Here is a 23,806-nt window from a genome sequence, read left to right as displayed (position 1 = left end):
GTAGTAGTAGTTTAATAAAGTTTTTTTTCTGTTATTAAGCTTGGGCCTGCTTTGCTCTGTTCTAGATTCCACTTCACAGCATTCAAGGGAGGGATCACATTTTCATGGGGGCACTGGCATTGTGCCAGTGTCAAACCATGACACATGGGTTATTTTTAGAGCCATGACACCAGACCTGGCAGATTAATATTTTGTTTTGGTGAATTTTCTTCCTATTCAATAGCACTTCACCCAGCTAAGAGTTTGGGCCATTGTAATAGATTCAAAAAACAAAAAGCAAGCTATTGATCAAAGAACTCCTGGCAGAGATAAATCCAGCCTTAAACCTGCATAAACTGGCTTGTTGAATTTAGCTTGACTATTTATACTGTCCCATCATGTTGTATTTAGAGCTAAGGGTTTGGTGACAGGAGTTGAAAGTCTTTGACCTGCTTTAGCTTGGAGGATGAGATGTGCTAAATGAAACATTAAAGAGTTCTTCGGTGCTTTGTTCAGTCCTAATGCAAAGTGTCAGGGGATTTTTGTTATCTGGCATTTTTTGGTGGAAAAAGAATAAATTTATTTTATCATAAACTCAGTTATTTATGAATACTTTAAACTAGAGCAAATATTTTCTGCAGTTAGGTTAAAAATAGCATGTCCTAGGGGCAGAGGAAGCAGCTGTGTTAAAGTATCTGCCTATTGCTACATTTTCAGGATTTCTATTAATGATACAAAGTCAGTTTAAATGACACCCATACGTATTTGTCCAAACAAGCGGAGAAGAAAAATAAACAATGTGGTGCTAGAGAATCCATTAGAATTGTGTATCTTTGCCTGTCTTCCTAATCAGAGGAGCTGATATCTACCCACAGTAACGCATATATGTCACACTGAAAAACATTAAGACAGTGAGATTTGTCTGCCTAGTGTATGTTTTTACTCATCTTTACTGTTTTGTGTTTTACATATATGCAGATAAAATTTGCATGCTCTGAAGGATACATTATGGTTCTTAAAACAGTCCTTTCTTCATGAAAAGAAGCAAAATTGGACTTCTACTGAGTAGATAACTTAATTCCTTTAAGAACCATAAATATTTTTTAATAATGCAGAGAAATTTTCCCAAAGGAGAAGATGATTGTAAATAAAGTGGGTGATGTGAAAGTCTTTATACATGCTTATGCTGTTAGATTCAGCAAATGCTACTCTGCTACGCCATAGGTTACAATTTTTCCTCCATAGATTTTTGTTTACTGTTACTGTCAGCATACAGTTTGAGCCAGGGCTGTATATTAAGGTACTAGAAATTAATATAGCATGTGGTAATCCTTCTCCATACTTTTTTGGCACTTTTGTCCTCTTGTGTCTTTTGTTAACCTTTGTTTTCCAGGTATCTTGTCAATTTCTTTCTTTACAGGTCCGTTACAACACAAATTTAAAATTACAATTACGAAATACTGTATTTTATCATTACATTTCATTAGTATTTTAATAATTACTAAAATCTAGCTTGTCTATTTGAAGCATCCATAGTAGCAGTGAGAGGGTCTCCAGTGTTAGTAATTTTGGTAAACTGCTTGTCTCTTGTAGTTTTGGATATGGCTCGACATGTTCCCCTGTACCGAGCTCTGCTGGAATTGCTCCGTGCTATTGCCTCTTGCACATTGATGGTGCCGTTACTCCTTCCTCTGTCGGGAGAAAGTAACGAAGAGGAGGAAGAGCAGCTGGAGTCACAAGCTTCTGTTGGGACCTTGTTGGCTAAAATGAAGACCTGTGTAGATACATACACCAACCGACTGAGGTAAGCACTTGTTTCAGCCCTGCCCTTCATTTAAACTGTATTGTGTGGTTGTGCTTTAGGAATGGTAGTCCCCAGTTTAGTGCTCCCACTGAGACACTGCAAACACGCTGCCCCTTGCTGGCTCCTACCTTCCCCTCCCTCTGCAGTGGGCTGGGAGGAGAATTGGAGGCCCAAAAGGTAAAAATCACAGGATGTGATAAGAACAATTTACTGGAAGCAGCAATGAGGTAAGAGAACAAACAGCAACAATATTATTTAAAAAAGCCTACAAAAGAGAGAGTGATTATTCACATGCAGAAATGCTCATCACAGAGCTCAATCCAACTGCAGCTACACCACCCTGTTCTCCAGCTGGGAACAGGCATTATGCAGCTGCTCCCTTCAGTATGGAACTGGCACCAGCCAACTGCTCCTTCCACCGCATTTATTGACCAGGAGGAACTCCTCCTTCCCAGAGGAGAGTCCCTTTCCCCTGCCCCAGCAATGATCTGAGGTGGTGTACAGTAACCTCTGGGTCCTGGCCTCTCCTGGATACTGCAAAAATTAACCCTGTTCTGGCTGGAACAGGACATGTGTTTTTACTTATTATGAATATAGTAGTGAAAAGAGATTGAATTCTGTCTATTTCTCTGAATGGATGTTGCCATCTAGAGTGAGAATATACCATCCATTTGATCTAAATTTGTGTTTGTATGTATCTGTCTGGTTTACTGTACTATTTAGAGGGAATGGTTTTGTTATAACAGACATAAGCTGGTAGATTTGCATAGTCTTGTCATTTCATTGATAACTATCAATGTTGCAATACAAATTTTAATTTCTTCATTTTAATAATTTTCTTCGTCCAGTAATTGGTTTCTTGATTCTGTTTACTTGCTTCCAATTTAAAGACAGCTTCTTAAGAAATAATAGCCTGTCCTTCTTCGCAAAATTTAGTGCTGTCCCTAAGCATATGCTGAAACATCATAGGAAGAAGGTAAACAAAATATCAGGAAAAGGTGTATGGAAAATGTTCTTTCTCCCACTGTTAACTCAAAATATTTACCAACCATTACCTGAGAGACTTTTGGAGAAAGAATCTCATTAATGGGAACTCTTTGCTAGTAGCTCCTGATGAACCGGACTTTACCAATCAATTTTTCCAATCCCTTTTGACTGAGACTGCAACTCTTGCTTATCAAGAATGTAAGGTACCTCTAGTGAGATACTTTTTTGCTAGTGTAGTGTAGTGCAAAACAAACAGAGCTGGGAAGGACAAAACCCAGTTCTTTATGTTGGATACCCACCTAAAAAAGTCTGCTTGTGCTTGCTGGCAATATTATCTATATATCTCATAGTGTGTGTATATACATATATATATGTATGTACATAGTATATGTAATCCTCTCAAAATAGGAAAGATATTTGGTTTTTGTATAATCCATTCCCAATACCTGTGTAAGTAATTCTTCGCCAAAATTGCTTGCTGTTTTTAATTTGCTAATCTGGTCATCCATTAGCCTTGGATTTAATGTCCTGGAAACCTGTATCTTCTCATGTCACTTTCCGAGGCTGCAGCCTAAGAAGTTTCATTGTGGGAGTGACACACAAATACTGTTCATAAGCTCTTTTCTATTTCATAAAGTAAATACAGTATGAGTAGTTCTTCAGTGCCAGCTTAGGATCTGGAAGCAAAGAAGAATTCTAGAGTCACAGTTATTTTAATAGTTAATAATATTAATATGTAATAATTTAATAATTTTAATATTACATTAATTTGATAAGAATTCTGTGGTTGGTTCTTTGTGCATTATCTGTACAATTTCCTTGTATTACTTTGTTATACCAGCACAAAAGGAAAGCTTGTCTTTTACTGGGTGGTTTAAGCATAGTTCTGTTTGTCTTTGAAGCAGTGTATAGACAAGGATGAACATCAACAGCCTGGACAGCGTGGAGTCACTGGGGTGGAAGGCTTGAATTCTGGCACACCTTCAACTAAATTCTCAGCATTTTAGTTGAAGGTGTGCCAGAAAATAAGCAAGTATTGGCATGAATTTCTTAAATGGGACAATCTGCTGTTCCTTTTAGGTCAAATTGGCAGAACAACAAAACCCAAAATTATGGGTTCTAGTTTCAAAGGCAAAACATCACATCCTCTGAGCAGCAGACTTGCGTGTCTGCCAAATGTCATCTCTATGTTGGACTGGGAGTGTCCACTTTGTTCCAGAATTGAAGGGGAACAGTTTGGTTTTGTTTTCAGTTAGCATTTAATTTCCTTTACTTTCAAAGGCCACAATATTCTGTTAGAAAATTGGGAAATTTCTGGATAATGGAGAAGACATTTAAGTATGAGATGATTTCTCATTACTGTCTGAATGCTAGGGAGTGAAAGCCATCAGTGACTGGAGAGCAGTCAGGCTGGTGTAATGAGGCTGGTGTAACTCAGCCCTCATGAGACATGAGCTTGCTGTGGTGGCTGAGCCCTTTGCTGCAGGGAGCTGCTGATACGTGGCAAAGCAGGTTCATTAGAACCAGCGACTGTGGGGTGAGCTTCATGGCAAATGGTTATTCTGGCAAAATGAGATGGTGGCTCATTCATGTGATGTGTTGTCAGCAAGCTGAACTCTAAAATTCCTAACTATGCTTCATGGGGATGCTGGACTACAACCAAGTGGGCTTGAGGCATTTTCTGTGCTGTGGCTTTTTGCTGTCTTCACTGCTATTTTGGAGAACTTTCATGTGAAAGAGTGCATTTTTCAAACAAAAAATATTTTCTTTAGAATTGGGCCCCAAGAATCAAGGCCTAATTTGTTTTAATTTCTTTTTCTTTAAAAAACAATTATTAGTTCCTTCTGCTGCATGTTGAAACTCACATTTTGAGTTGATGGTTGTCTGCAGGGAGCAGTCCTGCAGCCTCTGCTTTGGAATGCTTCCACTTAATATCTGTAAAGAGTGCTTCGAGCCCCAAGGGTGGATAGGTGGAGCCATCTGGGAGCAGGTTACCAGCTTTCATCAGTGGTCATTTGCATAGTCCCTTGCCTGATTTGCCTGATTTCAGGAGATTTATTTAAGGAAGTGTGAATTACTGGAAGGAATAAATGTGGAGTCCATGAGGGCTGTGGTTGCAAATCCAGGGTAGTTTTATCCCAAGAGAGTGAGCCCCAGACTAAGACCAAGCAACACAGTGCTGTAAGCACTGTCCCTGTGGTGCACAGGGGCTGAATCGTTCATTGGCTGTACTCTGTGAATGCTTTGATAAGGGTATCATTCTGTATCACCACATTTACCTCCAACTACCAGGCATGGGTGAGTAAGTATTAGTATTGACTTTGAAAATTAAAGTTGCCTTGGGAATATACAATTCATTATTCATTTAGCACAGCATAAAGGGAAGGCTGTAATCTCTAGCTCAAGCTAAATTAATGGCTTAAATTATTAGCATGTACACTTGCTGTATCTTCTAGCAAATATATTAGTGACTGTCACCCCTTTAAATATGGGTTGACATTTTTTCTGCTTTTTCTTCAGTGGCCAAAAAACTGTATGGGGAAGTTTCTGTGTCTGAATTTAATATTTGGCTCCTCCTCCACTCTGGAAGTCATAACATTTAGATAATGTATACACAAAAATCTGTGCAGGCTGATAGCATGCAAGGAAGGAGCTGAAGCATCTTACTGGCTTTATGACTTCACTTTTGGTATTCTGCCTCCTCCTTCATAGAGTATTGAGAGAGCTGTGAAGTTCCAGCAACTGCTCCTCCCAAGTTGGAGCCCTACTGGTGCCTCTGGATCGCTCTTGTATCACATAGTCACATAGTTTGGAGAGAGAATAAATCCAGGCAGGACTGCAGCACTGGAGATGACAGCAAGAAGGGAGAATGGTATTTTCTCAGCTAACAGTGGGCTTTGCCCATGTTATACGTGCTCACAAGTGGCAGAGTAGTCATCAGGTTGCTTTTCTAATGTGTGCACAAAGCAATACCATATGTTTCAGGTCACACAGAGAAAAAGTTTATGGACTGTCATCTTCAATACAGCTGTAATTTTGACACTGGAGGACTCCAAGTTGAATCTGACCAAGGAGTTATTTTGTAGGGTCCATAGAGCAGCCACAAGGCTGCAGCAGGCACATGGAGGCCTTCTGCCCTTCCTGAAGGACTGGGACCCTCACAGTGACTCTGACTTTTGTTTACTTTGTGTATTCTAAGATTGCCCAGTACATTGATGATATGTGAAACCCTTTGAACTTTTTCGTGGGCTTTGAATTACATTTTTATCTCAGTCCTTTTATAAGCATACAGTTTAGGGAACAAAATAGGCTTTTAGATTTTTCAGACCAGGATGTTTTGTTACATAAGGGAGATAGTACAGAGACCATATTCATACCTCCATCTTCAGTTCTAGAGCTGTTTTGTGCGAGATTTTTATGTTATAATGCACCTCTTCTTTTTAAATTTTATTATTTAATAGCCATAATAAACATGTTTTAAGGATATGTTTTTAGAAAGGGCTGCTGTGGTCTTCTAATGTAAAATAAATAGACAATTAACTATAATAGTTCATGTCTGCAGGAGTGTTCAGTTCTATCTCAGATCACAAAACTGTGAGCTTAAAAATTATCATCAGTGTGAGAGTACATATGGCTGGGGAACCTTGGACAGATTTTCCCATCTAGAGTCTAGGGAATTACTTGATTTTCCATATGCTGATAGTAAATAAACTGAGAAACTGTAAAGTACTGTTAAATTTCTCCAACATTTGTGAATAATGCTAAAGTAGAGAATAAAATAATGAGGCAGATTCCTACAAGAGAGCTGGAGAAGGACTTTTTACAAAGACCCTATAGTGACAGGACAAGGGGGAACGGCTTCAAATGAAAGAGTAGGTTTAGATTAGGTATTAGGAGAAAATTATTTACTTTCAGGGTGGTGTGGCACTGTAACAGATTGCCCAGAGAAGTTGTGGATGCCCCATCCCTGTAGGTGTTCAAGGCCAGGCTGGATGGGTGTCTGAGCAATCTGATCCAGTTTAAGGTGTCCCTCCTGTGGCAGGGGGTTGGAATTAAATTATATTTAAGGCCTTTTCCAACCCAAACCATTCTGTGATTCTATGATCTCACAACCTGTGCAGGATGGATTACACTAAGTTGGTGTTCTTTTGAATCAAATAAAGGTAGGAAGACAAAATGGGAGAAGAAAAAAGTAGATGTCATCACTCGTAGGAGTCTTGCATGCTATGGCAATATCAGTTGATCTGTTCCCCAAAAGTGGGGAAAAAGATTGCCTTTAGCCTAATCATTGGAATATACAAGGAACAATTTGTGAGGAAGCTAAATGTTGATAAGGCAGTATGTTTAATTTTGGGAATTTGTGTACCAGCTATCTTATCCTACCCAAGAAACTGGCTGAAATCTGTGATTAGGTAGAGTCAAGAGTCTTTGATGGGGCAGAGGTGTGGCTGAGTTAGATTTATTCCTGCATTTCGCTTCCTAAACTGCTCTTTCACAGGTGTGGCCTGACTCAGAAGTTAGGCAGCTGGATAATATAGACCGTCACACAAGCCCCACATAACTCAATCTGTCAGGGTAGAACTGTCCTGCAAACACAGGCTTTCAAAAGTCTCTTATGAGGAGAGGCGGGGCAGAGGTTTTCTGTTGTGTTCATGATTGCAGTGGACAGATCTCCTTTCCCTGGTAGCACAGGAGATGTTAGGAGAATACATTCTCTTTTGACAGTTCAAAAGTGCTGAAGTGTAACTGCTGTGGACAGCAGGGAGAACAACAGGAAATAGTATTCTTGGTACTGAAAGTTTGCATTTGAGTATATGTCTCCTTTCCCTGCTGCTTCAACTAATATATATTCCTTGTCTGTTGAGGTAGTTGCAGTCAGTAACTCAGTAGGTCTGTAGGAGTTTTTAAGCATGTTGTGAAGCATTTTGTTTAATGAGGCCAGCACCTTGATTTTTTTGATTCTAAGACCAACTAGAAGGAGGAAAACCAAACAAGTAGTCCAAATTGTAAAAGCAAGTGGACAACAAAAGAGCCACAAGAGCACTATTTTGGAAATGGATTTGTGAGAAATAATTTTACTTTCGGTACCTTCACTAAGCACATTTTTATTGTTTTTCACAGATCTTTCTCTTGCATAATACCCAGTGACATTTTACTTCAGCCAGAATTTCTCCAAGGGTTTTGTAGCAAATAGCTTAAGGTTTCTGCATCAATAGCAGGCAGATCTAAATCTGTATACCTTTCTAGAGTCTGGTAGCTGCTAGCATATGCATGATGTTAAAACAGGTTATCACTGAGGTTTAGTAGGTTTAAATATGTGTTTCTGAAGGTGCTTCGTAGGTTATTTAAAAAATATTGGCCTAGCTTTCCACAAGGAAAAATGCAATAATAAGGATTGGAAAGTATGAATGAGAGATACAGCTGCTGCTTATTTGTCATAAATGTTCCTCAAATGCAACCTGGGGCTGGCTGTGATGCCTCGGATTCCTCCTAACTTTGAGGATCTGAAAGCTCGGAATAGCTTGAAGTCAGCCATGGGCTGACATCCTTTTGGATTAAATCTGGAACAGGGAAAATGGACCATGCTACAGTAATGTATTTTGTTACTAATGCTCTCTAGGGATATTCTCATTTGATTAGGTACAGTTCAGAGACCATATTCAGTACTACTGTAATCACCTCTACTGAATAGTTTAGAGAGTCATTCATTATGCATAATTTCAGTCTAGATTAAAACACAGGTTATAGTTGGTAAAATATGTTTCCTATAGCAAAACATTAAATTGCTGGTTTTACTCAAGTAGATAGTTTCTTGGTTTGCTAGTGAGAAAGACAAAACCACTTCATCTTGGCTGTTGAACTTGTTTGGGTCTCAAAACAAACAAGTGCTGTTGAAACAAAAATGTATAGCAATTGTTGCAAAATAATTTGCATGTTGTTAGCTTTAAAATCTCCTAAGTTATGCAGGATGACAGTATAAATTTATGCTGGCTCTTAAAACATGCACTGCATTTTCAAATAATTAGAAAAATTTGAGGTGTTTAAATTGATGTTTTGTTTTGCAATACTTTGATTATAAACATCCAGTAAAATTTAGATGCTTTTTATATTTTAAAGCTTTTAAAATTATGTTACATTAAACTTTTTATTAAAATAAAAGCTTAGAAGAGAACTGCAGAGAGAAAATTCATGTTTGACCCATGTGGTGCCTGCTGTGACCCATGTGGTGCCTGGGTTGATGTTCATCTACCTGGTGTGAATTTTTACTGGAGGTTTCCTAGAGTTTTACCATTAGTGTATTTTCAGTAATTGCTAATGTATTGTATAGCAGGAAGGAGAACTTTGTCACATATGTAGGACTTAGTTTTGCAGGAGGATCTGCAAGGATGAAATACATATTCATGACATGGTCTTTGTTAGATGGATTTTGTAAGGTTTTCTAATCCTGTGTGCAGATGTCAGGTCAGCCTGAAGGGTAGGCCTGAATGGTTGAAGCAGAAACTGCTGTACTGGAATCGCTGGCCTTGTGTTCATATTTTCACTGCTCATACCAGCTGTACATCTGTTTGTCAAATCAAGACAGCATGTTCAGTGTTGGAACTGCTGGTTGCTGCATTCAGTGATGAACCTGAAGGTACAGAGACACATTCCATTTCAGTAGGCTTGGTTTAGTCTCAGTGCATTACCTTTGGTATTTTATCCTGTTGACAGATGCACTGGATACTGTATGTCTGGTTGAAAAATATTCCCTCGGGTTATATCCTATTTCTTTGCCCCATACAGGTCTAAAAAAGACAAAGCTAAAGCAGGAGTAAAACCAGATACTTCTGATCAAGAGCCAGAAGGACTGACCCTCCTGGTGCCAGACATCCAAAAGACTGCAGAGATTGTTTATGCTGCCACCACCAGCCTGCGCCAAGCCAACCAAGGTGAAACACAAACACTTCTATAAGTGCAACAGCACTTATTTATCTGTAATACAGCCATTTACAGATAATTTATAAATCATCTTAAAAGCAAGACAAAACATTTCCCTCCTGTACCCAACTGCTGACTGCATTTTCAAAGGCAGTTGGAACCTTGTGGAAGTTTTAAGTTTTTTGATCAAGGAAACAGAATAATTCAAGTAAGTTAGAGTACACTTCACAGCTTACAGCACAATTATGTAGCATCTTTTTTTTTTATTGTTTTCCTTGGCAGAAAACGACACACAGGACTTTAGTAATAAAATTTTCTGTTAAAACTAAATCTCATTAATTGGAATAACTATGTAGATGAATGCAGAGCTAAAATCTGAAACATGGGTTGAACCTCAAAAGACCATCTGGTTGTCTAGTAATATAAACTCAAGGTTAAGTCGCTGAATCAGGGGACTGCATTGTATAAAGGCATGTGGGATCAGCTCCTGATTTTGGAGAGTCCAGGAATGCATGTGGGACTAGCCATCCACACAAGCATATGTCATATTTCCTGTCTGAAATTTAAAAAAAAAGATAAATTTAAAGAAATAACAAAAGAATATTCAAAGAAGCAGCAGCAGTCATAACTTATTTCTAAGGTGAGATTATGACCTGTATTTACTCCAAGCTGTTCAGATAATGATATAATAATGAGAAAAAGATATTTGTATATCCTAGGTGATACCCAGTTTTGAGATGTCTCTGTGAAAGAATGTAACCATGAAATGTCAACACTTGATATGCTTTTCTTGTAATTACATAGTTAATTACAAATAATCATCACATTTTACACCACAGAAAAGAAGATGGCTGAATACTCCAAAAAGGCTGCTGTGAAGCCCAAGCCTATGTCTGTTTTACGATCCCTTGAAGAGAAGTATGTGGCTGTCATGAAAAAACTCCAGTTTGGTAGGTTGAGAAGTGTGAATGTGTGTGTTTTAGAAAGCAGACACTGAAGAAACTTGTGTTTTGTTGAACAAAAGCCTTTATTATTTTAAAAGTTAGCAACTATCTTACATACATGACCACTGATAATTTTCACATGACGAAAATTGTACATCTGTGTTTTCAGGCTACTAACTCATGCACTCTTTGAACTAATAAGAAATGTTTTAAGCATGCACTAAGGTAATTCAATGGACCAGATGAATTCTGTGATGTGATGGTGTCCATGTTTTCATTACAGTGATGATTTTTTGTGAGTCTTTCAGTTCTCAGATTACATTGAAATGTTTGATTTTTTTAAAGCTCATGTATGAGCCTTTTATATATATTTATTTATTTATAAATAAAGCTCATATTTTATTTTTTTAAATAGAAAATAATTCAAATCAAAATGTGGTTTTAAATGAAACTGCAGTAAAGTTAATTGTGTCTTTTCAAGAAGTGCAATATATTGCATTTGGAATATATAATAGGGATCGGTCCTTATTTTGGCCATAAAAGGAATGTATTACCAAAAAAATTCATAAAGAACTAATATTATCTTATCCAAAAAAGAGCTAAAGAACATGTTCACTGAGTATTTTTTGAGTTATGGTGACAGCATTTGCAGTCACATTTCTTCACTTTTGTATTTGTAAGAGGTTTTCCTCACAAATGTTTGTGGAGTATATGCCAAGAGTAGGAGTTAGGAAGGTTTGTAGGAAGTGGGAGCTTTTCCCTCTGGGAGCTGTGCTGCATATTTTGTGTAGTAAGTGATTAAAGAAAACCATCTCCACTGTAGATTTTCATGGTTCTTCAATAACATTGCCACCAGCCCACAAGTAAATATTACTGGCGCTTGGCTTCACACAGGTTCCTTTATTAGCATAGTTACGTATTTTTAAGTATCATCATATTCCTGGTCAGGAATAGCTGGTAGTTTTCCAAATTGGGAGTGGTGTTTATTTGACAAGTTGCATTTGTAAATTAGCTGCAGAAATTGTTTCAGCCCAGCACAGTTTATGCTTCAGTTTCTGTGATCACTGTTAATTCAGAAAACACCTCTTTTTTTTTTGCATTACTGTGATGCAAATTAAGCTTTCCTGACTTTAATGCTCATAAACTTTATCCAAGACTAATCCATGACAAACTTCCCTCCTTCCCTGACGCATTGAAATTTTTTTCTCTTCTAGATACATTTGAAATGGTTTCCGAAGATGACGACGGCAAATTGGTTTTTAAAGTAAATTACCACTACATGTCTCAGGTTAAAAACGCGAGCGACGCCAACAGCGCTGCCAGGGCCCGGCGGCTGGCGCAGGAGGCCGTGACTCTTTCAACCTCCCTGCCGCTCTCATCTTCCTCCAGCGTGTTTGTGCGTTGTGACGAGGAGCGGCTCGACATAATGAAGGTAAGGAAGCAAAACTGGGTTTACCTCTCTCTTCAGCTGGGTGTAGAAATGCACAGGAAGGTGCCTGAAATCTTAGGAAAAACCAGAAGTATTTCACATCCGCTTTAATTGCTGTTCAGGCATTAATGTAATTGGTAGTATTTGAGTCTGAGTCTGATTTCTCAGCAGCTTGGCAGGGGCAGGGAGAGCCCATCTGCCCCAGGAGCGCTCTGTTGGCCAAGGATTCTTCACAGAACAGGATTCATTCTTTTTCAGCTATTCCAAAGGGAAAGGTTTAGTGCTGTTGTTCCATTATGGTCCAAACATATCTTTGCACATGACCATTGAAGTTGCAGGCAATAGGTATGGAGAAGTACACTGAGTGCCTCTGGACCTGTATTTTGAAAAAAACATTCTGTTAATAGCATCGAATAGGAAAGAGTTTTCAGCTCCTTCTGTCTTGCTTTCCATTTGTAATCTGGAGAAATGAGTGTTTGCAGAGGGCTTTGCTTGCCCACAGTATCAGAATGAACAGACCAACAGCCTGTCTGTGATTTTGAGGTCTATTAATCCTGCCACACAGCAGGTGGAAATAAAATGCTTTGTACAACTTACAGAATCTCTAGTGTGTGATAGATACAAGGGTGGGGATGTTAAATGTTCTTTTCTTTTCTCTCTCTCTCTTTTTAACGCTGGTAGGTTCTTATCACTGGTCCTGCAGACACCCCGTACGCAAATGGTTGCTTTGAATTTGATGTGTATTTCCCACAAGACTATCCGAATTCCCCTCCACTTGTGAATCTGGAAACAACTGGAGGCCACAGTGTGAGATTTAATCCAAACCTCTACAATGATGGCAAGGTAGGTCAGCTGGGATCCTGTATTAGATGTAAAAAAGAAGTGAAACGCATGAAAGTTTTTTCCTTTTGTGGTTGAATTATGGATCAGCCACTCCCAATGTAGAGAAGGAAGCATTTGGTTAATACCAGTCTTCAGACCAAAATGAAGAGGGATTTGTCAGTTTCAAGTGGGAATTGCCTCTTTTCTAAATAGTCTTGCAGATTTTTGTAGATCCAGCCTTTGTGAGTTGGATTGGACCAAAAAAGCAAGTACTTTTGACTGAGAAAAATGTTCTTTTCCAACATTTTCTGCTAAACAAACCAGTCAGAAATTTGTTTTGGCTACGTGAAATACCCTTTACATAGACAAATTATGCTTCATATCAGCTGCAGCTGAATGTTTGCTGAGCGCCTTGTCTCTTCTTCTCTATTTGCTTTCTATTAATGTGGACACAGAATATAATTCCTAGTGGAGACTTTATCTCCATTTTTCTTTGTCTAGTTTTAAGTCTTGGAAAATACTTGCCTCTACGTTTCTTGTGTTCGTTTTGTCTCTTTGTTTTCCCTGTCTTGGATTGTTCCATTTCACAATAAGATTCAAGAACACCATAAACCTCCCTGAAGTTCAGACCAGTCACAAAAGTTAAGTGTTGCGGTGCATTTGGGCCACAGTTAAGGAATATTTCAAATTTCTTGACAGTCTGTGTGACAGAAACCACCTTCTACAAGGTGGTTTTTAGAATGCTGTTGTAAAAAAGTTTGTCAAAAAAATGAATGTAATGTCAACATTCTGTTCTGTCCACACAGGACAATTTTGTCATAATGTTTGTCTGTGGTATTAACAATGTCACTTTTTCAGGTGTGCTTAAGCATACTTAACACATGGCATGGGAGGCCAGAAGAGAAATGGAATCCCCAGACTTCAAGTTTTTTGCAGGTGAGCAATTTCTTCTTTCTCTTCAAATGTCATTTAGGATTAATTAGTTTTCTCTTGGTCCTAATGATTCCTTTTCTAGAACATTTAAACCAAACGAATCTTCTTCAAATAAGCATAAATAAGACAAAAGTCCAGAAAACATCCTTGGAACTCTAGGAAAGGAACACTGCGAGAAAACAGGTTCTTCAAAATGCTCTTTCTAATGAGTATTTCTGATGGTCTGGTCTTGAAGAGCAGTTGTTCATGTGTGCAGCTTATTCCTGTACCAGCCCTGCTCAGATGATTTTAAATAGTTTATTTTATTTTCAAAAAAAAAAAAAGGACCAGGAGATGACATCATCTCATAGATTTATATCACAAGTTTTTTATGGTGAAGACAAAAGAGGTTCCACACTGAGAGATGAGAAAGTGAAGTACACTAATGCAGACTGTAGCCTTCCTCCTGCTAAGCATGCAGGTGAGCTGAGTAGAGGAATAAAGATGAAGGGAATGGAAGTGCAGCTGTGCTGTGTTCAGTAACAATTAGTGTTACATTAGAGCAGAATTTATTAGGGCATGCAGTGCTTATAATTTTCAGCTTTATTTCACAGACATGCCCTGACTCACAAGCAAAGACATTAAATAAAAGTAAAGCCTGCAATGGCTTCTTTCCTATGGCAGTTACTGAATTTATTCTGAGTTTGGAGTAATTATTATGTAGCACAAGGTACAATTTCTGTTCCAAATCCTAGAAGACTACACAGCTTCAGCATAATAGAATTACTGGCTTCAGCAGAACAGATTTCAGCTTGTTCAGGATTTGGCCTTGGAGAGCAGATTTATCAGTCTCCTGATTTATCAGTTCAAGAATGGTCTATTCCAGTGTGTGGAAGTCAGGCAAGTGAGGCAGAGGGCCAGCATGGGTAAACAAGAACCCTTGCCTAAGTTCAGCTGCAAAAAGAAGCAAGAAAAGGTGGAAGGAGGGGGTGGCTACGTGTGTGAAATAAAAGGATATTGACCAAACATTCAGGAGAGAAATTAGGGAAACTAAAAATCAGACGGCACTGAAAATGATGAGGGTTATAAAGACGAACACAAAGAGCTTTTCATAAGTATGCTGGCAGCAAAAAAACACGTTTTCCTTAGGCTTTGCAGCTGTTCAGTGGGGAAGAAAACCTATTGGCAAGGGCATGAAAAAGGCAGAGGTCATCTCTACCTCACTCTTAGGGATAAGACTTGCTTTTCCTTTCCCTGAACCCTAATTAGGGAGATTTGTGAGAATGAGGAATTACCCACAGTAGAGGGAATAGTATTGAAGCTGCTTGTACCCACATGTTGATGGAACCAAACTCCGTGAATCCTGAGGAGCTGAAGGAGCCGGCTGGTATCACTGCAAAGCCATTAGCTCTCATCTTTGAAAGGCTGAACAATCAAGGGAACTTCCAGCAAATCTCCCACTCAGCTTCAAGATCAGCAAGAGACAGAATCACGCTGGAATGGATATCCAACACTTCCTTTAATGAGTGCAAGTCTCCCAAGATTCAAATTCTTAATTAAGAGATGAACTGCAATTTCGGACTTGAAGTATAAAATTGGTGTAGATAGGTACAAGTATTTAGGAAGTCTTATTTTCACAAAAAGCCTTTTTCTTACATCAAAATGTTAGATTTGATGGTTAGAAATGGCATAAGCATAGAAATTTATAATTTAAAATTTTCAGTGTTTCATTTTGAGAATAGTAAGAAAACTGTTGGGAAAAGTCCCATCCCTACCATATTGGGAGAAAAACACTTTACAACTATTAAATAGAAAATAGCTGTAGGACTAAATAAATTGCTTGGAAAGAATTAAGCACCACATGTTTTTTCTGGCTCAGAGATTGAACTATTGTCAGACCACCCATAATACTTCAGAAAGTAATTTTTATTACCCAGTGAAACTGAAAGATCAGTATAGAGTTTCACATTCATTACAATTATAATTCAAAGTATCAACTGCTTATTCAGGCCCAGAAAGTAAAATGCTGCAGTGTCAAATTTCTCTACCATAGCTACTTAAAAATATATAAATATCTAAAATACAAAATTTTTAAAAGCAAAGGCCTGTTCTTCCAGAGACACATAAAAGCCACAGTGATCACCTTTCATACCCAAAGTCTTGGCACTGAAGTCACTCTACCATGACTTAGCAACATCTACATTAATATTCTACCTTTTTTGGTATCTATGTGGCAATTTGTGTCATGAAAGCTGATTTGTGAGGCACATTCTGTATGTTTTAATGCATTTACCTACATTTTAAGGTTTAACACTAAATAACTATGGCTGCTTCTAGCTGAGTGCAGGGCAGGGTATAGGAGACTGTGGTGATGGTGCACATGGTAGCAGCAGCTACCTGGAGCACCTGCCTGACAAACAGAAAATCCTAGTTAATTTTCATTCTCAGCCCAGCAAGGGAGGCTGTTTATATCTCCCACTGCACATGACCAATCCATCAGGATAAAGACTTGGCTGCCCTAGCCTGCCCATCTGTGCTGTAATGAAAGCACAGCCACACACAAGGGCAAAGTGCCACGGCACCTAAAGGAGTGAGGGTGTGTTCCTGTGAGGTTCTGGTGGGACTGAGGGTGACCTGTGTCATTCAGCTGGCTCTTGGACTGCTGCTTTGATAGGAGTTACTGGTCTGGCATTGTGTCTGTGGAGTGAGGAACCATCACAGAGAAGGTGGGAAGATGGAACACGTCTGTGCTGGCTTTGCTACAGAAGAAACTCCAGGAGAATGCCACACTTGAGCACAGAGCACAGCTGTGGATGTCAGAGCACTGCCTGCAAAAGAGTCAGAGTTTGGATTGCTGCTGATATGGCATCTGTCTGATGTGAGCTGTACATTCTGCATCCACCAAGAAAAAGGAGGACTCTTATCTTCCATATTCAAATTCACAAATTAGGGGATGTTTTAAAGCTCTAAGTTGTACCTAGACTTGGAGGAGAGTCAGTTCCAGAAACAGCTGCCCTGGCACATGGATATCTGCACCTCAAGTATGCCCAGTGTTGGAAATGCCATTCCTAGGTCTGTAACATATCATCAGCTTTTCACTAAATGAGGAAATATAAGTGTTAAAATCCTCTTAGTTGGATTCTTTACAGTTCTGGAAGTTTGTGTCACAGAACTGTAATGCCTAAAACTGTTGCTGGTGGATTTGGTCCTAAGTACACAAGAAAAACTTGCCCTTCATTTAGTAAAAAGAACTAAATGGACAGGGATAAATTTTTAATACTGGAAAAACTAGCAAGCCTTCAAATCATGAATATGCAGTACATCTACATTTGGATACCTAAGAGCCTTATGTATCTTTTTAATTCTTTGGGTTTTATTAGGAATGGCTGAGTATATTGTTAAATACCTTGAATTTATATAAGCATCTATTCACACATGTGCTGGATGGTAAAATAGAAAGGAGGAAATTTGTTATTTCCTAATTACTGAATAGTTGGTGCTTTGTTCATATAGTATTGAAAACATTTTTTCCTTTATCTTAAGAAGAATACTGAGATTTGTTTTATTGGCTTATGACACAGTATTGTTTGCAAAATGTAAAACTAAATGTCTAAGAACATTCATTTGAAAGAAAAATTTGGAGACAGTGTAGATCATGTGGCATTTTACCTCCTTTGTTTTTTTTCCATCTAGTTCAGAATTAGAAGAATTAGTAAGCTCAGACATAGGGAAAAAATTGAGATTGAAAACTTGACAAATACACTTTCTTTTACAAAGGGGCACGATCAGACATCTCTTCCTTTAAATACTTTTACTTATATCTGTATTTTTGTTTTGTAGGGTTTTAAATTACACTTGTCATTTTCTCAGTGATGGAGCTAAATACACAGCCATAGGTTTTGATGGATTTTGTGTGTAGTGACAATTTAGTTTGAAAGCATGGATGTTCCCTGGTTGCAAGTAGCCTGTATCACAGATGGAAGTACTTTGCCACAGAAATTGTTTTGCTTGTAAGGTGAGCAGAACTGTGTATATTTGGCAGCACAGTTTTAATATTTGGTTTCTTCTCTTAACAGGTGTTGGTGTCTGTCCAGTCCCTAATACTGGTGGCAGAGCCATACTTCAATGAACCAGGTTACGAACGATCGCGAGGTACTCCGAGTGGTACCCAGAGCTCCAGGGAATATGATGGAAATATCCGACAGGCAACAGTCAAGTGGGCAATGCTTGAACAAATGAGAAATCCATCACCATGTTTTAAGGAGGTAGGTTTTGTGAAAGGCAGTATTTATCTTTTTTGAGCATTAAGAATAATGCAAATATTTGGTAAGGTCATGCATGAAATATCCATTTTAACCTGTGGCAACTGACTCAAGAGACTGACATGAACAAGGACGCACCAAACTTCACAGATTCTCTTCTGGGAAAGGGAATGCAGGCAGAGTGGGACTGACCTGAACAGGATCTTGGTGCACAGTTGGATAAAACATGTTCAATCAGCTCATTCTTACTACTGAGCAGGACCTTTTACATGGCCTATAACACCTGTTGGACAGCCCTACAAAGGGGCACTCCATACTCCATACATAAGTAATGGGCCTTATTTTCCCAAAGATCATGAATTTGAAACAAATACTAAGAAACACTTTGGATACACCAAGATAATGCAAATTTGAAAAATAACTTAAAAGAAATTCCACAAAGCATCTGCACTAGAAATCTGTGCCTTTGAAGACAATTGTCTTGATGCTGCTAAAAGCAATGCTAACCTTCATGCATTCATGCAGTCTTGAAAAAAAATTATTGTAATAAATCAAATTGCTTAATTGGTTTACATTTACATACTGAAAATAGACTAAAGCTTACCTGTAGCATCTTAAAAGAATTTAGTTCTTAGGGACTTCTCAGTGTCTGTAGTCTTAATTCCTTTCCCAAAGCAGATGAATTAGATGTCAAGGGCTTAAACATATACAGCAAAGAGTTCAAGGAAAAAAGAGCTGAAGAAACACTTAAGAGAATCTGTATGAATATTAATACAAAATGTTTGGTCAAACATGAGTCATCTCACAGTATTACCAACAAATATTTCCAGAAAAACACATTTTGCTCTGAACTACTACAACTGTTACTTGTGTTGAAGCGTGGAACCATCTCGTAGTATCACCTATGCTTTAAATTGTCTACGTAATAAAATGTTGAAAAAGCCTAATTATTTTAGGATTATGCACATTTCTGGGTGTGGCATCTGAGATGCTGATCTCCCATCCCTTCCTTGATATTATTAAAAACATCCTTTGGAATGCAAAACCTTTTTTCATTAAAATTACTGTGTCTTGTGGAATAAGAAAAAATATTTTTATCCACATGGAGGTAAAAAAGGATGTGCAGTGTATGTAGGGATGTTGAATCAATGAAGTAAAACCTGGTGGTCATTCAGAATTGCCTCTTAAATGTTCTACTCAATAAGCAGAAGACCATGCATGATAAAGATAATATCCAGACACATAATCCAATAACTTCTGCTAATAGGTCTTTTTCTTCTAGCTAATGTAATTGTTTCACTTTGGCAAAAAGCATTCTCAAATCACAGTAAGATTAAATTAATTGAATATATAAGAAAGCAGTGTGCTCCCTGACAATAATGCTCCACATTTTCTTCTCACATGTACAGAAGTGAAGGATATGGAGGATATGCAGTCTTACACCATTTGGTAACTGAATCCCAGTTATTGTTGCTGCACTTTCTTTTAAGAGTCTCAGTGATCATGTGCTTATTCTGCAGTACAGCTCTCACACTGCTGGTATGAAAAGGCAGCTTTGCAACAATGCTAGAGCCCGTCCGTGGCCCCATCCAAATGGAAATGCATCTCTCAGATTATCTGAGCACTTCTTTGGGAGATTCCCTTTATGTTCAGACCATCTGAACAGTGATGATCAATTCAGTAACACAAATGCAAACTCATGCTGAAGACTGAGGTCTAAGAATGTAGGTCCTGAGATCTGTTGTCTTCAAAATTCTGACTCTTGTCGTCAGTATCTTAAATGATGTGTAGACTCAGGAGATCTGAACTGCCAGTCTTTGGGAGTTTTTCCAAGCTCCATTATGGATTTAAGGAATGTATCCAGAACTGAAGTCAATTACGCTTTCAATATGCAGTTTCTCTTTAGATAGATAGCTATTTTCTCTAACCTCCAGAGGGAAAAAATGTTTTTTCCATTATGTTGCAATATGGTCAAGAACTTTCAGTGCTCAATAAAATTTCTTTGGTTTTATTGTTGCCTTCACCGTTCAGTTTCAGAAAGGTGTTTAAGACAAAGCCAACACCAAGTAGATTTTCACAACTTTGTATGGTTGTTGGTTGGTTGGGTTTTTTAAACTCAAATATGTACTTCAATAAGAAAATTACTCTTCAGTCAAATACTGGCTCCCATCCAAACTAGGCAGCTCAACTACCATGGCCTGAGAATTCCAGTGTCCCCAAACGTGCTACCTCTGCCTAGAGCAAAGTGGTTGCATCTCTTTGAAAGCAGCTGCTGTGATCCTTCTCTCTGCAGAAGCGTGTAATGTTCCTGTGCTCATACTGGCAGCAGTGTTTCTGCTCATCTGCTCTCTGTTCGGGCAGCCCGTGGTCAGTGATAGGGAGGATGTGGTGCTTCTGCTTGCTCTGTGCTTCTCTAGCAAAACAGGGCAGGGAAAGAAACAATGAAAGCCTCAGCACGGTCTCTGTGTAGCTCTGCTCCTGTGCGAACGTCGTGCCTGCATAGAACATCCAGCTTTGAACTGCAGAATGTGAGCAGCACTCTGCTCTCCCTTCTGCTTTTGCTCGGTGTGTTTCTGGCACTGGGTTATCCTGCACTCAGGTAACACAAGTGACTGCTGAAATGGCAGGCTGCACACAAACAGTGGATTCCTACATACTGAAAGAGATATCCAGACCAACAAACTCCCCAAGACAGTATCAGCTGAATTCAGAACAGGTTCCTCAGGGCTTTTTCCAGTTGGATTTTGGAAATAGCTGAGGACAGAAACTCCAGTTTTGTCTCCAGTCTGGTTCAATTCTAAATTACCTGGTTTGTTTTTTTTTTCCGTTATATTCAGTTAGACACACAGAGGTATTGCAAATTTGGTATTGTTAAAATATATGGTTCTTCCATCCATGTTACACTGGGAATGTTTTCTCGCAGGTTATCCACAAACACTTCTACTTGAAAAGAGTGGAGATCATGGCTCAGTGTGAGGAGTGGATAGCAGACATACAGCAGTACAGCAGTGACAAACGGGTAGGCAGGACTATGTCCCATCATGCAGCAGCTCTGAAGGTGAGATGTTTTTAACAAACCTAAGTTTCCCAGTTGTCAAGAAATGCAATGTGTGTGCATTCCACTTTATCAGTGTTTTTACTACTTCCTCTAGCACCTGTCCTGCCTATTTTTTCCATGAATATTTGTATAGGATACAGTGACCCTGAGATGAGTTCAGCTGGTTGGAGCATGGTGCTGGTATAACACCAAAGTTGTGGGTTTGATCCCCTATGGGCCATTCACTTCAGAGTTGGACTTGATCCTTGTGGGTCCCTTCCAACTCAGAATATTCTGTGATAATAGCTTTTTCTGGTCACTCTGAGGGTGGGTGGGGGTTAATGATAAAGTTGTATTATAACCAATGTCTTGACAGAAAACAAGCTTTTAGAGTAGACAGTTTAAATAATAATAAATGTATTTTATTTATATATATATATTTTTATATATATATAAATAAATAACAAACTGATTTGTCAGCTACAATCAGTTTTATCCTGTGTTAACTTGAATTGTTCTAACCATTATAAATATTTTCTGCCCAGCTATTACCATTTGTGTATTTTGTGACCACACAGAGAACAGGGCTATATTGTTTTTCATATTTTAGGGTTTATTTCCCCTCAGGTGCAAACCCCAAATTTAGAAAGGCTTCTTTTTTCTATTGCCAGATTTCCATTCTTTCAGTGTGACTGGTCTTCAAAATGAAGTTACTATGATCAGTACACAAATCTCTGCATATCTGTCTCTGTGACAGGTCTCATCATGAATTCTTTATAAATTTGATTTGACTGTATGACCTATATAAACCAAGCTGGTTTCTGCTGTGACCCCCGAACACAGATATGACTCAACTGCAAGACAATAGAGTAGCATTTATAGTGATGCACTTGTTGGCTGCAGTTCTGTCGACCACCTTTAATTTGTCCCTAGCAACTCTTGCTAATTATTCTGTCACTAAAACGAAAGTACTAAAACAAAGTTAAAAATAGGGGGGAAGGTGATCCAGACATTGAAATAGTACATTTAAACCTTTTCTACCTACTCCTCTTTTTGTTTTACAGTGTCTAACCTTGCGAAAATATTGTTTTAACTGGCCTTCCACACTGACTTTTTTTTGTATATCCAGCGTCACACAGCTCAGCTGCGGGAAGAACTTCTAAAACTTCCCTGTCCTGAAGGATTGGATCCAGACACTGATGACTCCCCAGAAAAATGCGGTGCCACAACAAGCTCAGAAGAGACCATGTTGCATGACCAGGTTAAACCCAGCAGCAGTAAAGATGTCCCCACTGATTTCAAGTCATGAGTTGCATTGACATGGACTTTGTAGACACAACGGCTTTGAAGCACAAGCCAAATATGTCAATATTTGTATGTAAGAAGTTAATTATGTAATAGGTAATGAAATTGAAACTATACTATGCCCTTAAGGATATACAGTTTAATTAAAAATGATCTTTTATTTACCTGTACAAGAGTGTAAACTTTTTTGTGCTTTTATTTTTCAATTGTGAGAACCACTGATTGGTATGTTTAAAAAGTTATGTATACAAAAAATGGATAAATCACTGGTATATAAGGGAAACTACCTTAGGAAAGAATGTTTACTGAATGTTTATTTTTTTTTTTTTTACTTGTAGAGTGAGGGCAGTTGTAACAAAGAATATATATTGGTCATTCTTACAGCTACTATTTAAAGTCAGAAAATTTTCACTGAATTTGATAGATTTTGCGTTTGGTCATATATTCATGCTCATATTTGATTCTAAAGAAAACCTCCTGTATACTTCAATAAACGTTAAATGGACATGATCCCTCTTTTATGATTTACTGGTACATTTTTTAAATAAACTGCCATAAAATACGTTCTAGCTGAAGACTTGCACTTGTATGACTGAATTCATTACAGTCAACATACTTAATTTTATGCTTACTAAATCTAAATGCAGATTAAATAAATGCACATGGTTTTACCTCATGCCAAATTTGGACTTCTGAATTAGTTGGGGTTTTTTGGCTATTTTATGCAAACTAACAGTATTCTAAATTTCTTTAGAGATATTCTGGAACAAAGTCTTTACTGTATTGAAATGACTGATTTTTACATACTCAGCTTAGTCTTACTGACACGCCACACAGGACTCTGATGTCCTGTAGTTCCTACTGTGTAGACTTATTTCCAGTTTTATACTTGCAGTCACAGATCCTTAACTAAAAGTGTAAGGAGTTTGCTTGATTTAATAATCAAGTTTCATTTTTAACATAACATGCATTGATATCATTGTTAGTAATTTTTGAGCAGTCCTTGAAGGACTAAAAAGTTAATACTGGTATTACCTCAGACTAATGATCTGTTGTATGATAAATACTATAAATCAGGCAAAACCGAGTTTTTTGTTTTCTATCTGTTCTTTGTTTATAAGTATCATGCTGGAATTTTTTCACTTTTTGTTTTACAATGTATTATTTCTAATCATTAAAAATGGCACCAACTGAGGTTGTGTTCTTATGCTCATGGTTAACAGTTAGCTCTGATAGTCCTGACCAAAGAGCAGTTTTTGTATTCTACTGATGCGTCGTGTTAATCCAGGGCCTATTCTGATTGTACATACCTCTCAAAATACCAGCTTGGCTACATCTGTGGAACTTCAGGGGTCCTTAGTCAAAGAGCAAAACAAGCAGCCCTGTGCCAGAATTGCTGGTAAATAC

At 38.2% G+C, this 23,806-nt stretch overlaps 1 protein-coding gene across 4 annotated transcripts in view; it reads left to right on the top strand.

Moving 5' to 3' along the window:
• The window catches only part of BIRC6 (baculoviral IAP repeat containing 6), a 170,613-nt gene extending 147,020 nt beyond the window's left edge, over positions 1-23,593 (top strand). For 3 of the 4 annotated variants that reach the window (XM_021548328.3, XM_021548329.2, XM_021548327.3), the window contains exons 66-74: positions 1,573-1,783; positions 9,554-9,699; positions 10,528-10,638; positions 11,847-12,064; positions 12,743-12,904; positions 13,742-13,819; positions 17,872-18,060; positions 20,981-21,115; positions 22,224-23,593. In XM_021548328.3, the coding sequence (XP_021404003.2) occupies positions 1,573-1,783; positions 9,554-9,699; positions 10,528-10,638; positions 11,847-12,064; positions 12,743-12,904; positions 13,742-13,819; positions 17,872-18,060; positions 20,981-21,115; positions 22,224-22,403 (1,430 nt within the window). In that variant the 3' untranslated portion in view covers positions 22,404-23,593. Of the gene's footprint in view, positions 1-1,572; positions 1,784-9,553; positions 9,700-10,527; positions 10,639-11,846; positions 12,065-12,742; positions 12,905-13,741; positions 13,820-17,871; positions 18,061-20,980; positions 21,116-22,158 lie in introns of all 4 variants that reach the window. The other variant, XM_077782053.1, reaches the window with a different exon arrangement.
• The last annotated feature ends 213 nt before the right edge of the window (positions 23,594-23,806 follow it).

This window comes from Lonchura striata, chromosome 3 (genome assembly GCF_046129695.1).
Source record: "Lonchura striata isolate bLonStr1 chromosome 3, bLonStr1.mat, whole genome shotgun sequence".
NCBI lineage: Eukaryota > Metazoa > Chordata > Aves > Passeriformes > Estrildidae > Lonchura > Lonchura striata.
This window is presented reverse-complemented; position numbering and strand designations above follow the sequence as displayed.